The sequence below is a fragment of the Apaloderma vittatum genome, unplaced genomic scaffold (genome assembly GCF_000703405.1).
Source record: "Apaloderma vittatum isolate BGI_N311 unplaced genomic scaffold, ASM70340v1 scaffold10420, whole genome shotgun sequence".
Taxonomy (NCBI): domain Eukaryota; kingdom Metazoa; phylum Chordata; class Aves; order Trogoniformes; family Trogonidae; genus Apaloderma; species Apaloderma vittatum.
In genome coordinates, this window is record NW_009696279.1 from 27,302 (window position 1) to 42,420 (window position 15,119).

Sequence of the window (15,119 nt, forward strand, 5' to 3'; positions counted from 1 at the left end):
TCTTCCTTCTGAATAAGTACTGTATGTGTCTGGGAGGATTTTTAAAACATCCCTCTAAACACAGGCTTGGAGAACCAAGACAAAAGGATGGGTTCAGTCATGTGCAGCTGGTAAAAAGAGGGCAGCTGAGGGCAGTGGAGTGGAAGGAGCAGGGGTGTCCTTATGAGGGAGTGGGCAGAGCAAGGACTTGGAGGTGACATTTGTTGGGACTGAAGTGTTTCTCGAGGGGAACGGGATTGAAGAGAGGGCTGAAGGACTGCAAGTCCAAGGATGGTAAGTACTGGGGAGTTTTAGGGAAGAGACTTGTAGGTCAGAAGAACCTGGTGTTGCCATGAGACAAGCACCTCTGCTTTGGGAGTCTGGATGAGGTGTCCTCCATACGGGATGTCTATGAAACCTATTGCTCACAGCCTTTGGCGTCTTTGCTTGTTATTAGATAAGTGGAAGTGATAGCTAGAGTTAGAGGAGGAGTGTAGCTATTCGTGATTGCCAGTATCGCTTACAGTTGGAGGGGCAAGAAGTAAAGCCCCGTCATTTGGTGTGACACGGTTCAGACCAAGTGGGAGAAGTTACTGTGTTCCCCCTTGCAGCGCTGAGGTTATGACTCTGCTTCCCTGAACAGCCGAACTTGATTTTGAGGCTTGCATGTCTAGCTGTGTATTCATCGCTGAAGCAAAGGATGCTTCTGCCAAGGCTGAAGATCAACCCTGATGTTTAGAGGCTCCGAACATCTTTAGACTATTTCCAGGCTCCCCCCTGCAGAGGCTCTTCAAGCACCTGGACTACGCTCCCTTCTCTCCAGTCCTTCTCATACCTTTAGGGGTATCTCTCCTGCCTAATAAACAGTGTAAACCATGTACTATACTGCAGAGCATCCTGGTTTGTGAGGATTTAATGTACTAACTTGTTCTAGCAATGTTTGTTGAGGCACTGTATGTGAAAGCTTTCTTATTTTCATGCTTTTTGAAAAGGTAACAAATTGTATTTACCCCAAACTTCAAGCAACTCATACATGCTTCAGAACTTTTTTTTTTTTAAAAAAAGGTGATAAATCTAACTAATTCCCAAGACCACATTCTTAAAGGCTATTTTCAAAGAGTAGTCCCTGTTTTGTTTAATTCATTAATTTTATGATTCTTCTATGTGAGTGGGCTTGCTTTCTCACGTGCACTCTTTTCCCTCTGCTGTACTTAGAAAAATCCTTCTAAATCTTTTAAACTCCTTTTGCCAGAGTAACTCACTCTGATTTTTTATAGTCCATACTTTTTGCCTTTACAAGCTGTTTGATCTAAATGTAATTTTGCTAATTTTTTATTATTTTTTTCCCCTGTTTTCTGTGCCCTGGTGACATGCTAACTGGTAATGTCAGGACCTTCTTTCTGGGACTAAGGCTTGGTAGAGTTCCACAGAAGAGAATATCCAGTGAGATGAAATACTCGTTTTCAAGTAATTTATTTACAGATGATAAAATCTTAAAATTAATTTAAGTGTGTTTCATTTTCTGTCATAATCTGCAAAACTATCATCCAGATATTTTTGTTCCCAAGGGCTGAATTTACAGCAATGCACTGATGTGGTACGCCAGGAAACTTTCCTGCATTCTCTGTAGAAATCTTTTGCTGGACACAATGAGATGCAGAGGTGTGTAGACTGAGACCAGCTGTTACATTTACATTCATGTTCTAGCAGATGAACAGTACTGGTGCTTTAACCGATGAATAGGAGAGGGAAGGTGATTCATCTGTTTCTTGAAAACTTTCTGTTCTACTGATTTATGCAGGAGAGGACAAATGCTGGACTGGCTTATCTGCGCCTGCTTGTCTAGAGTTGCCTGTGCCTAGCAATGGCTGGCACGGGAGGGACTGTTTTGGTCTCCGTAGCCCTTGACAGCTTTCTTTCCTTTTCTCCTAGGCCTGTCCCAGGTTCTCTGTCTTCACTACTGCACCTACACAACCGACAAAGACAGCCTATGCCCGCCTCTATGCCTGGCACCCTGCCCAACCCTACCATGCCTGGATCTTCTGCTGTACTCATGCCTGTAAGTTGTTTTTTTTTAGTTTGGGCTTAGTTATTTTATGGGGGGGAAGGAAGGTTAGGTTTTTTTTTCTCTCAATTCAACCTATGCAGAGGTGAAAGTCTTCTGTATTTTTCTAAAAAATTCAAGTGTAATGAGTTAAGGAAGCTGGACCTTTTTCGCTGCTTCATCTTACACAGGAGTATTTCTGGTGCATTTAATGGCATGTTAATTAGCGTGAGAGTGATTAGAAACAGTTTACATGAGACTACAGTTTCTGATTCACTTGGAGCCATGTAGGTGAGATCAGTATGTCTGTTCTCGAACGAAAAGATTTTTCTCAAGTTAGGCAAAACTGGAAAAGCTGTGTACATAATTTCTGCCAATGAACTCTAAGTAATCCTCTTGTTTGTGGGAGATAACCAGCTAGCAAAAAAAGAAATGTGACTTACTTTTCTGGCCTGGTAACTTGCACTTAATTAAAATTTGGTCATCATCACTGCTCATCCTCCACTCATTTCTGCAGAGATGGGAGTATTTCCCAGCTTCTGGGAGACAAAGGGTTGCTTTGCAATTGTAGCTTCAAATTTTTCAAATTTTAACAACACTTTCAGTATAAAACACTTAAGCAGATTGGGAGTGGAGATGAGTAAAGATGGCACAGGGAAGAGGGGATTGGGAAAGGGGAAGCTTCTGTTTCATTCCACGATGTTCAGTTTGGAAGGCAACCAGGGAGCAACCGAGTACAGGAGGGAGAAAAGCACCACTTGTTCTGGCTTTGCTGGAGCAAGGGGGACAGTCCACCGGGCTACAAAGATTCAGGTTTGGCTGCTATTTGAGCAATTATTAATAAGTTATTAATCAGTAACTTGTCAGTAAGGCTTTTCTGGAATATCGACCAGGAAGTTCAACAACAACAAAAAAAAGACTTGTCACTGTGGGTAGGTTTTTTTTCTGGCATGATTCCTAAGGAACCTAAAACGGAGCAAACATCCTGCTTCAGTGTAATCTCAGGGGCTTGGGGTCGCTGCTGGGGAGCCCTCTGGGCAGCTCTGCTTGCAGACAAGCAGGTGTGCTCTGGCTGAGAGCCCCGGAGAAGTGAGCACGGAGGTGAGACAGGCCCCCGTCAGTGCTGGCTGCCCGGGCTGTGGCCCCTGCCCCACTGCCCTCCTGAAGAGGTTGCAGAGGAGGTGCCAGTGGGAGCTGCTCCTGCCCCATGGAGAGGGTGAGAGGCAGCTTCTCCCTGCTAGCAGAGCATGGGATATTGTCCTCTCCTCCAGGCCCAGCACTCATTCTTGCTGGAATCACGGAGGCTGGGTGCCAGTACCTCACCACGTGGCACAAAAAATAGGTCCCTTGCTATGGGGAGCTCAGGAGGAGCCAAAAGCTTCTCTTATGAGCCAAAGATTCAGGGGACTGGCTGAAAGCAAGGCAGGATGCTCAGCTCTGGTTGAAAGCAGCACCATAACCAAATTTATCACCCTTACCAGTGACTAGCAGTCTAATGGGGCTTGCCTCTTTTCCCAGAAATTAGTTTATCCAGGCCTTACTGCCATTAGGTTTTGTGTGAGAATTGTATCCCTCCCTCCCAGGCTAGAGATACTAGCTTGCAGGAAGGGGTCTGAATAGCCAGGAGGAGTTCTGCTTTGTTTTTTGCTATCTCAGCAGTACATGAAAGCTTCCCTTATGAGACATATGGAAAACTCTTCTCAGATGAGCAGTCCGAGTGAACTCGTTTTCCACATACTCGAGGTTGTAGATTTTTATTTATGTTTTTAACAAGCTAAGTTGGGCTGCACTGACAGGGGAAGACACAACTTTATACAGTGATGCTTTTAAAAGCACTTAACTCCGAGTGTTGTTATACTGAAAGGGAGAAAATCATTACAAAAAAGCGCAAACCTGGGTGGCTGCTACATTTGTTTAGTAAAGAACCCTTTTCTGTATAATTGGCTGTGAGTTTTCAGGGCCGATTCTGATGAAACACACGCCTGCATGCATACACACATGCAATTCACGACACAGATTGTTATTTTTCCAGTCATGACTTGAAGAAATAAAGCTGAGTCCATTTAAATAGAAACTGAGTGTAAATTCTTGCAAATGTCTCCAGACATTTTCAACGCCCTTTTTTTTTTTTTTTCTGTTAAAAGATGGAGCGACAAATGTCAATGAACTCCAACATCATGGGGATGCAGGGGCCGAACCTCAATAATCCATGTGCTTCACCTCAAGTACCCCCAATGCATTCGGAAGCCAAAATGGTAAAGAGAGAAAATTTTAAAAACATATATTTTATTTCTTGCATTGTTCTTGCCTACTTATTGCCGAGACAGTGGGGGATGTAGCCAGACACTGCTTACTTCATTCTTAGTCATGTATTATACTCTACTTTAATATGCTCCAGTAAATTGCTTTTGTGTCTATGGACTTTCACGATGTTCCTAGTCCCAGCTGAACTCTCAGTGAGAGGGAACTGAAGTGAAGGGTGGGCTATTTGATCTGTACTGTGTTAAGTAGGAATTTTGGTGCAAAGTAGTAGAATTTAAGAAAATGGTCTGGCTGGTTTTCTGATGGTGTCTGTGCTTCACAACTGGGCTTAAAGAAATTTGTCAGTTAATAAAGAGTGAAGTAAAAAGCGTCTGATGTGGAAGGAATGTACGCAGTCTTTGTTTTCTCCGGAGAGATGCATGGTGTGTCAGGGTAATAGCAATGTTAGAAAAGCAGACCAAGCAGTGCATATAAAACTGAGATATTTTCTTTTATTTGAGTGCAACAAAGGTGTTGCTGTCAAAAAGAAGAATCAGAATTTGGACAAATACAATGTATTTATACGAGTCAAATGTCAAGTTGTTGTATGTCTTACAAGGTTAGGGCTTCTCAGGCCTATGTACTGTTATAGGATTAATGTAGGTAATCTAAGCTATGAGTGGGCATTTGTGAGATTTCCCCGGCTTTATAGGCATTCCCATGGAGGTATTTGGCACTAATGTCCCTGGAACCAAGTTTATCAATGTAGATGTAGTTTTAGAACTGCTGTTTGCTGGCTAGTGGAAATTCGAGGACAGAAGTTTGTAGTTTAACTCTGTAAGGTTTTTATCCTCTCAAGATACCTCATCATAGTGGAAAACAGGAGTAACTTCCTTGAACTTTTCTCAGTGGCATTTTGCCAAGGTAAAATTGTCATAAGTGAGAGAATGAAATCAAGCCGACAAAGATTAAACAACCACATGTTTTTATATATTTCTACTTTGCATGACTGGTACAGCGTTTGAAGTGTTGTCATCTATCCTGAGGCAAAGAAAAATATCTTCTTGTCTATAGATATGATGCGTGCAAGACACTCTGGGTTAAAAGCAACAACATATGCAAGCTTATTCTATCTGTTTTCTTAGGTTGGACAGGTCATGCCTTCGCCTCATTGTTGGTCTGGTTTAGGCTGTTAACTCAACCTCTGTTAACACTCCATCTAAAACCACACTCCGTAAACATGCAGCCAGTTGGCCAGAAGAAGAGCGATAGCCAAAAACGCTGGGTCCCCCAGCCAAGGAAAACCTGTGGTCAAGAGTTCTCTCTCTGCTGTACCACACAGTGACGGTGACATGCCAAATGGCAACAGCATCTGCAGCAGAGGTTGTTAAAATCTTTTTGGAATAGGCAAGTGTTTTTTCAATGCAAGAGGGGCTGAGCCAAGCTAAATACTCCTTGGCTGAATAAATCTAAAACTGGCATCTGTTTGGGGGACTAAAGGTTCTGTAGTTTACTCTCCTCCTGCACCCCCTGCCTTTTTTATTTTTTTTTACTGGAAGTGTGAGGCTGCTTTAGAACAAGATTAAATTATTGTTGCGCATGGTGAGAATTTTGTACTTTAATAGGTGAAACTGTACGTTAATACAAATTACTTTTTAATCTGAATAGGCGGGTTTTGTCTGTAAACCTAACGTATGAAGGCACGGTTCTTTCAGACAGAAAGTGCTATCGGTTCCAAAACACAGTATAGCGAATGAGCAGTGCCTTTGCTTCTCAGGGGCTTTCTGCCACTCTTCCAGAGGTGGAAAAAGTCAACACACATTAACTCTTAAGAGTAAGAGGTATAATTCAGATTTCCAGGACCTTTTTTCTTTTCAAATGCAGGAGCTTTTTAATGGTCTATGTTCTAGTTTTATGCTTCTTTTCTGTTCAAGCACACATGTATTTTAAAAAGACTCTTCGTTTAGCCACTGCTTTGAGGAATTGAAATATTAGCAATACTCTGCATGAACGCAAAGTGGAAAAAATGTAAGAAATATTGAGAGGAAAATTATTTCTTACATGTAAGTTCATGAATTTTAAATCTGAATCATCTGTATTACAGGCACGTTTGTTTTTATTATTAACTATTTCACTCTGCTTCGTGCTCAAAGCATGAGACTGCATACTCTGGCAGCTTTTTAAAATGAGTTGAAAACGAGGATGCTTAATACCTTACCGGATTGTTCCTGCATTAGGGAGGAATTTCAGATTTCCCCAGATTCTGCTAATGCTATTTCTGCTGGTGCATCCAACACTGCTTACGTTCGCTTTGGCTGGCCCCGCTCTGCGAAGAATATGGGTTGAACACTGGCAGGGTCATCTAAGCTGCTTGCAGCTAATGTCTGCAGTAACTGGAGAAGTCTGGGGGACTTTGGGGCTGATTCATCAACCATCCAAATCTATAGCATTTTCTTTGTGCCTGCATGAGAGAATGCAGGACAGGCTCCTCTGGATGTGAGACCCAGATGTGAGACCAAATCCTTCTGGCCTCCTGAAAGCATGTACTTGAGCAGTGCAAGCAGGATTTAGTATACAGCAGTCATAACACTGCCTGGTGACACATGTGACTTAATTTGCTTCTGTAAAATAAATATGAATAAATAATATCAGTATGGATGCTTTGTGATGCCAGTTTTTTCAAAGAAAGCAGATAGATGGCAAAAAAAGATTCACACCCTTGATAGGTTCTTAATCAGTTTGTAGGAGGAAGTCGAAGCCAGTCTGATAAATACATACATTGTCTGATATACAAGCACATCTGCAGACACATATAGAATGTGTTGCATTAATATTATGTTTCTGTAATGAGTAATTTATTTATCTATAAGTATTTTAATCAGCGTGTGTTGCCTGGCATTTATAGAGAGCCACATTGCCACACAGGATGCTTGTTTCTTGGTTTAATTTTTTTACGAGAAGGTTGCTGCAGATATTAAAGGATTGTAGATGACAACCCAGAACTGATTTATCACAACAATCTCAGTTTCCCTTGCAGTGTGCCTCTCAATTAGGTTATCACCTAATGCTTTAAAACTGTCCTAGTAAATGAACGAGTGAACATCTAAATCAATACTGCTTTCTTCTTAGGTTCAGAGCTGAGTGGATAAAACCTTTATGCTGCCCACCAAAAACATACATTAATTTTGTATTAAAATATATTGTGTTGGAAGGGGGAGGAAACATACAGCTCTAAGTGTACATGGTAAAAATATGCAGAATAGAATGTGTAGCGTATCAACATGTGGCTCAATAAACTGAGTATATTATGAACTCGGAATTGTTGGTGCTGCCTTTGCCTTAATATACTGCTTACATACAGTTTGGTTTTGCAGTTTCAGAGTATTCAAGGTTTTATAACTCAAAAGTGTGATACCATGTGGATTACTGGAGTGAAAGATAGATAGTGTACACTGAACTTCTGAAAAGCTGCGTGACAGCAGGTCTTTTTAGTGGAGCTGATGCCTCTCTGTCTGAATTTTGCAAGGCATTGATCTTTACCTGTAGAGATTTATGAGCTCTGAAAGGACATATAAAAAGCAAGCTGGCATTGAAAATAATTGAACTTAAACATACAGTTTTCAATTTTACTTGTTATTTTTTTCTTTTAGTGTCTCCATCTGCCCCTTTCTGGATACGTAGTTTTATAAAATTTAAATAAAATTTAATATGTGTGGCTTGGCAGTGCCTGCCTTCCTGACAGAATCTGTATGACTCTTTAAAAAAGAAAAGAAATTATTTCCATACCAGAAGTATGTAGAGTTGTGGGATATTGTTTTTGCCTTGTATGCATTACAGATATAATCAGATATAAGAGTGAAAACATAACCAGAAAAGAAAAATAATAAACCAGTAATGAGCATGTTCCTAATTGTAATGGTAAAATATCCATATTAACTGAACTTCATAATTTACCTAAAAATGCTGGATGGCTTTGATGGAGGACGAGAGAGGTGAAAGAAATTTTGGTTAGCCAGTTGTCATCAGCACTGGTTTTTATTGACTTAATGAGAGTTAAGCGTCCAGATCCTACGTGTGGCTGTGAAAATCCCAGTCCAAGCATGGCTCACCTCTCCATCCCAGTGGAAAGACAGGACTGGCTGCAGGGACTGGGATGCATTTGGTACGCTGGGTAGACAGGCACCACTCACCTTCTCCAGAAATGCAGCACATCAGCCAAGGGGGAAAGACTCGGCTGCAAAGGTGGACGGGTTTTCTTGGTTTAATCCTCTGCTTCCAGATGGGGTCTTCTGCTGCTTCTTGTTTTACAAATAAGATGCATTTCCGTGCCTGGGAGCTGTGATGATGCAAGTGCTACAAAGCGAGAAGCAGCTAGAGTAAGCTCTTATCCCCAGCCCCAGTTTGGTACCCGGCTCCGCTGTTGCAGCAGCCATTGGATGCAGAAAGAAGAGCCCTTCCCTAAGAGGAGCGGCATGCTGGGACAACTGGTGGCCTTGGGAAGGACATCCTGCTGGCTACCAGCTCTGGGCCCAGGTCTATGAGGTTTCCACACTGGTTTCAGGCAGGAGGCTGGCGTAGGCAGTCCAGGCGGGATCAGTGCTACTGAACTCTAGGTTTAGTTACTTAGCATTTCATGACTGAAGATGTTTTGTTAAATGTAATAATAAGCGATTGGAAGTCAGTATTTTCCTATTGAGCTGGCTGGGAAAGGAGTCTCTTTAGCAGAGCAATTCATGTTGCTTCATGGCCAGAAATATTTTCTTCGCATGGATTCTGGACTACTGAGCAGAAAGAAGAACGGTGCATCTCTGCAGAGCTTTCAACAGCAACTGCTCGTTTTGTCCTTCACAAAACAGTAACAAAAGGAGCATAGGAAAAAAAAACAAGATGTGCAGAATGAAGCCTTCCAATTACAAAAAAAAAAAAAAGAGCTGCGGCAAAACTTCCTGTATCGGTAACTGAGAAATGTTTTCAAGGAAGGGACTGTTAAACAGTTAAAAAACACAGGGCTTCTGCAACTGTTGACAAAAATCACTGTTCCAAAATTGTATCTCTTGTTACGTTTGCATTTGTGTTTTGAAGTCCCCAAAGCCAACTTTTCAGTGTGCTCCTGATCTATGCTTTGAAATCCTCCTTTGCCTGCAGATAGAATGCCTTGCAGTGGATTAGAGTATTATCATGATGGGTGAAGCTAATCATATTTTGTTTTGTTTACTGGAACAGGACCTCCTACCCGTCATGCCTAAATGCTGGATTATGAACTAGACTGGGTAGGAATTAGTTCTTCTTAAGCTGTCAGTGGCTCAATAAGTGCAAGAGGGAAGCAAGCCTGTTCAGTTACTCATAGCTGCTGCGAATACGTGTTGAATATTTGATCCCTCTTCTCCCGAGTGCATACAAATTGCGTTGCTTGTTGCAGACACAAGTTATAACGATTCCTTGCATTTTTCTTTCTTTGTGTCACTTTATCCCATGGTGATCTTATCACCACTATTTCCCTAGAAGAACTTGGATCTGTATTATTTTGTTTGCCTTGATTCAGCTGGGTGTTAAAATTACCTCGCTTTCTCCCCCACCCACCAGCCCTCACCCTTTCTCTTTACACCGCCCTCTTTCCTCAGAGGATTTACCGTCTTTATGGATTTGTTTCTCTTTCTCCTTTTCCTTCCAGTGCCCACCCTGATTTTGTAACCATAGCAATAATTGGAATACAATCCTAATATTTGCTTGCTGTAGCTATCGTCTACCCCAACACATGTACTGCTGCCTTTACGTGTTCTCAGGTTTTGAAACTTGAGGCAGATGCATCTGTGTACAACTTGCTTGGTGCTGAACGGTCCCTTCTAGAAAAGGGTTTATTTGTGCGGAGTTGTATGTCATTGGGAGCTTGTGCAAGCAAGAAAAGCCAGGGAAAAAGGAGATTATAAAAGCTGCTTGCATAGAAGTTCTGCTTCGCATAGATACACTTCAGTCTTTTGCTTGGAATATGTACAGCTTTCACTTTCCAAGATTTCTGCAAGAGCAATGAATAATGGAAGTTGTTTTGCACTTCAGGCCATTGCACATCAAGCCTGGCATTTGCTTGGGACATCCGAGTGTTTCTCATGACAAGCGATGGGCTTTGGGACGGAGGGGATGGTGTTACACACTTTACCAGCTCCATATTTTAACCACCAAAGACCCAAGTGCTGGAAGCAAAATTCTCATGACAATAAATCTCTTTCTTATACACAGGCTTAAAAAGCATTTTCTAAAAAACTATACAGTAGCTAATGAAGCGGTTTATTAATTATGATGGTGTTCCTGTGAAATAAATAATTTTAGGCTGTTGAACTGAGAGAGGAAAGTGAAGTGACTCACTAAAGGCCTCACAGTTTGTCAGTGGAAGAGCTGAAACAAGCACAGAAGAATTTGCGGCTGCTGCTTCCAGAAAATACAGCTTCTGTCTGAGTAGAATTTATGTATATGCATTTTTTCAAGTTAATATTAATTGCTAATATTGATAATATCAATATAATTGTTGAAATATCCTTTTTTTTTCAGGACTAGTAAAAGAATGAGGAGACTCTGAACTTCTCAAGCTTACAGGGGTGCAAGCTCAAATTTAGGATTCAAATCCAAATGAAGGTGACGGTTTGTGTTTGGATTTAATGCCCCTGAAGTTTCCTGAACTTCACTGATGAGATTTTGGCTCAGAATGACAAAAATTAACTGATCTTCTGAGACTTCTGTCATTCGAGATGATGGAAGTCTTGTGAGATCAGCTTCCCTGGCATCGTGGCTTTCACTGAACTCTCAGGAGAGCACTTACTTCCACATAATGTCAACCATATCCAAAACAGGACTAACTAATACCCTTGTAGAGCTCCTTCTAAGATCACAGGCATATTTGAAATACTGCTACAAGCTGTGTTCAGTCTGAGGAAATGCTCACAGCATTTGTTGTTTCTTCTGTCAGATATGGCCAGTAACACTTTTCAGCGGTGGGAGGATTATATACTGTCTTCCAGATGTTCATTAGTGCAACTTCTCTTATTTATGTTCGGAGAGTTATCAAGGAGGTAATTTAAAAACTGGGACAGGCTGAGTCTCCCACCCTGGAAACACTTACACAGCAAACGTTGCTCCGCTTGCGGTTTTTACTAGCAAATTGCTGGCCGGTAATGTTTATCTGAGATTTTAGTGTATGAAATGCTATGAATAATCTTCCCAAATATGCTCTGTAGTCAAACTGAATGGGATGTAGTGTAGTTGGTCGTGTCATCTGTGCTCTGTATCGTACTTATACTACAATTTCTGCGTAGCTCACCTTACTGGACCTTCCAGGGGACCTGAGCAGTCTTTACTCACAGATCCTTGCTCATGTGCTGAGGATAGACTGCAGTTTTTCTGGCAACGTGGACACCTCCAGGTTACTCCACTTTAGATAGTTTACCACATTTTCAGTGACTTATGTTACAAAGAAGACGGCAAAATACGTGCTATAATGGAAATAATTTCTCATTATTCTCATTTCTCATTGCTGGCGCAGGGGGAACATGGACTTTGACCAGCTAAGGATGAAGTTTAAAGATTTGACTAAAAGACTGTCAGCCTTTTAAAAATAGAACTTAATTTATGCAGAACCTCCTTCTTATAGTCATGGATGTGCTATTTTTCCTCCTATTTTATATATTAAAGTAACACTAACTCATAACCATATTGAAAAAATGTTCTAAAAATCTTATTTTAAGATCTTATTAAAGTCTTCATTAAGTAACAATATCAGTGTGGAAATACTTCAATTTACGATTGTTACCTTCCTTATATTTTCACTCATGAAAGCCTGGTCTAAAAATTATGTTGTAAAAAAAATAAAAAGCAACCTTTTGTAAAATAGAAAAACAGACACTAAGGATTCATGTAGCTCTGTTTTTCAGTGTATTGGAAATTATTTAAAACAAAATAGTCACCTTTTCACAGTGCAGCTCCTCTCCTTCTCCTTCTCCTTCTCCTTCTCCTTCTCCTTCTCCTTCTCCTTCTCCTTCTCCTTCTCCTTCTCCTTCTCCTTCTCCTTCTCCTTCTCCTTCTCCTTCTCCTTCTTTCTCCTTCTCCTTCTCTCCTTCTCCTTCTCCTTCTCCTTCTCCTTCTCCTTCTCCTTCTCCTTCTCCTTCTCCTTCTCCTTCTCCTTCTCCTTCTCCTTCTCCTTCTCCTTCTCCTTCTCCTTCTCCTTCTCCTTCTCCTTCTCCTTCTCCTTCTCCTTCTCCTTCTCCTTCTCCTTCTCCTTCTCCTTCTCCTTCTCCTTCTCCTTCTCCTTCTCCTTCTCCTTCTCCTTCTCCTTCTCCTTCTCCTTCTCCTTCTCCTTCTCCTTCTCCTTCTCCTCTCCTCTCCTCTCCTCTCCATTGTAATTTTTCCAAAATAAGCATTCAGACAGGAAACAAGCCCCATAAGCAACTTAAAATTGAATTTCACACTCCTCTAGTATTAAAAAATCAGAGACAACAGTTTAGGTATATTCAAAGATTACTTTAAAAATTTAGCCCTGATCCTCTGCTCCTGTAAACCTGTATAAATTCATTGACTTCAAAGGAACTTAGTGGGTTTTAATCAACTGAGGACCTAGTTTATACTTCTGAATCTCAAAATTTTCCTTTAGGCAAGCTCTGGCGCTTCCACAGTTTGATACTGGAAGGTAAGCATTTTGTTAGTTTTGGCTTTTGGTTTTAATGCTATTATTTTATTTAGAATACAGTGCCTCTTTTTGCACACTGGTGTTTTGCTAACTCTTCCAGCATCCTATATGAACTTTTTCTGACTTAATTTTTCAATTCTGCTTCCTATAGGTGTTCATTACATAGTATTTAAAGATAAATTGTTTTCTCTAAGCCCCAAAATACTATCAAGAGATTTTTGTAATTGATGCGTCACACCAAGCAATCACCAGGAGATTTTGACTCTCCTATATCAGTCAGTGACAGGTATTGGTACTTGTCACTAATGATTCATAATGAAAAATTGCCAGATATTTCTTTGAAACTGATGGATGATTCATGTTGTTATATTTAGGCCACATTATTCTGGAGTGTTTAAATTAGACTAAAAGCCACCTCTGAGTATACATGTGCAAACATAGACTACATTTTTAGTTTCCCATCTGGAAATACATATAAAGTCCAGGGCTGTTTTCAAGTCACAAGAAATATTGTTATATTTTTATTATGGTATTTCAGTTCACACTCATACTAATATGAAAAGTTTAGTAATGGCATATCCTCAATACTGCCCTCAAATGCCAAGGTTGCACATGAAGTCCAATGGGATCTAGCAAATGTTTAAACTTTTATTAAAGCCCAAAGCCCAAAATAGACTTTACTAGACCTGTACAAATTATTTTAAATTATGTAAATATTTTTAATATGTCTGGCTTCTGACAGAACACCACTATACACCAAAGTATGACATTTGCCTTACTGTGCCAACTTTTCTTTTTTCTTCCCCAAATACCTAGCATCATTACTGGATTTGACTAGAGTCTTGCTTTATGTGTTGCTCGTGGTTCAGGAGGAATAAATGTAGAGAGGATGCTCAACTGTTAACAGAGGCTCTTTAGCATGAGGTTAAGCGTGAACTTTGCTTCATCTGCCAACATAACAGCCAGGAGACACCCAGGATAAGGATGGGTGAGGTCCTGATCTGCTTTGCATCTGATGGACGTGGGCAGCTGCTCTGAAAGCTGGTGTTGTGTACGGGGTGTGTGTGTGTATGTCAGAGAGAAAACTATGTGTTTGGGGTTTTGTTACAGATATTACTCTAACTTCATCTTCTAGGAATCCTCTTAAATTAAAAAATCCTGCCAAAACATTAATATCTGAATGTGTACAAAATCTGGACTCTCTGAGTCCTTCATTTAAACAAGAGACAGTGGTAGGCAATAGCAGCAGCTAACCATTGGAAGAGCTCCAGCTTTGTTGGTCAGATGTCTGCAGGTGTGTGTTTGTGCACATGTACATGTGTGTAATTTTTTTTTTTCCTCCTTCATTCCATGCACTTTTACTGTGGAAGCATATTCTTATCTATACCTACTTGGCTAACTTTGTCCATCTCTTTCTGTGTACATTACCTTATTTTTGTTAAGAAAGCATTTTTCCTGAAATGCTTTAGAAGGTTGGGGAACAATAAATAAATGAGAATCCAAAAACCACCCACTAACATTTGAATTACCACCATTTGCCCAAAGAATGGGAAATTTGTTCTGCTACATCAATTTGCAAAGAGTTGTCAGTCTTCTAAACCGTGTTAGTGGTGGATTAGTTTGATTGGAAACTTGATCCAAGTAGTGTTTGAATTAGTGGCATAGAGAATTCAGAGAGGTAATCTAGGGCTTATGTAAAAACTGGTATATAACTGCATCACTGCTGAGAATTAAAATAGGAATGAATTGCCCTTGGTGAAATCGGTGCTTACTGGGATTATTCAAGGGTGCCCAAATGCTTCATTTCAGAAAACAAGGTAGCTTGATCCTGTTTTAAAGACTTTAGAGAGTAAAACTTCCCTTTCTACTACACCTAAAATTTGAGAAGTGTTTATGCTAGTCTTAGTAAGACTGATATGTATGACACTAGTTTAACACTGACCTCACAAATCCAAATAATGTAGCTGTACCTGTCCAGCTCCTAGAGGAGGAACTAGGCTAGCGCTAGGGCTCCTGGCCACCATGACCTTGATGATGACCAGCTGGATGAAGTAGCTCTCAAGTTCCTTACTTTATTAGTTCCCATCTTTGGTATGTCTCCTCCACAGTGAAAACAACAGAGACCATGTAAGATCTTTCTGCATAGATATTTAAAGTATCAAGCAGAAGCAAAGCTCTCTTGAG

General features: G+C 40.7%; 1 protein-coding gene across 1 annotated transcript in view; it reads left to right on the forward strand.

The window, feature by feature from the left end:
- Nucleotides 1–1,911: 1,911 nt before the first annotated feature.
- CREB5 (cAMP responsive element binding protein 5) overlaps nt 1,912–15,119 on the forward strand; it is a gene marked incomplete at its 5' end in the record, with an annotated part of 67,711 nt that continues 54,503 nt past the window's right edge. Inside the window, 2 exons of the mRNA XM_009874281.1 lie at nt 1,912–2,038; nt 4,168–4,278. Coding sequence (XP_009872583.1) covers nt 1,912–2,038; nt 4,168–4,278 — 238 coding nt within the window. The remainder of the gene's footprint in view (nt 2,039–4,167; nt 4,279–15,119) is intronic.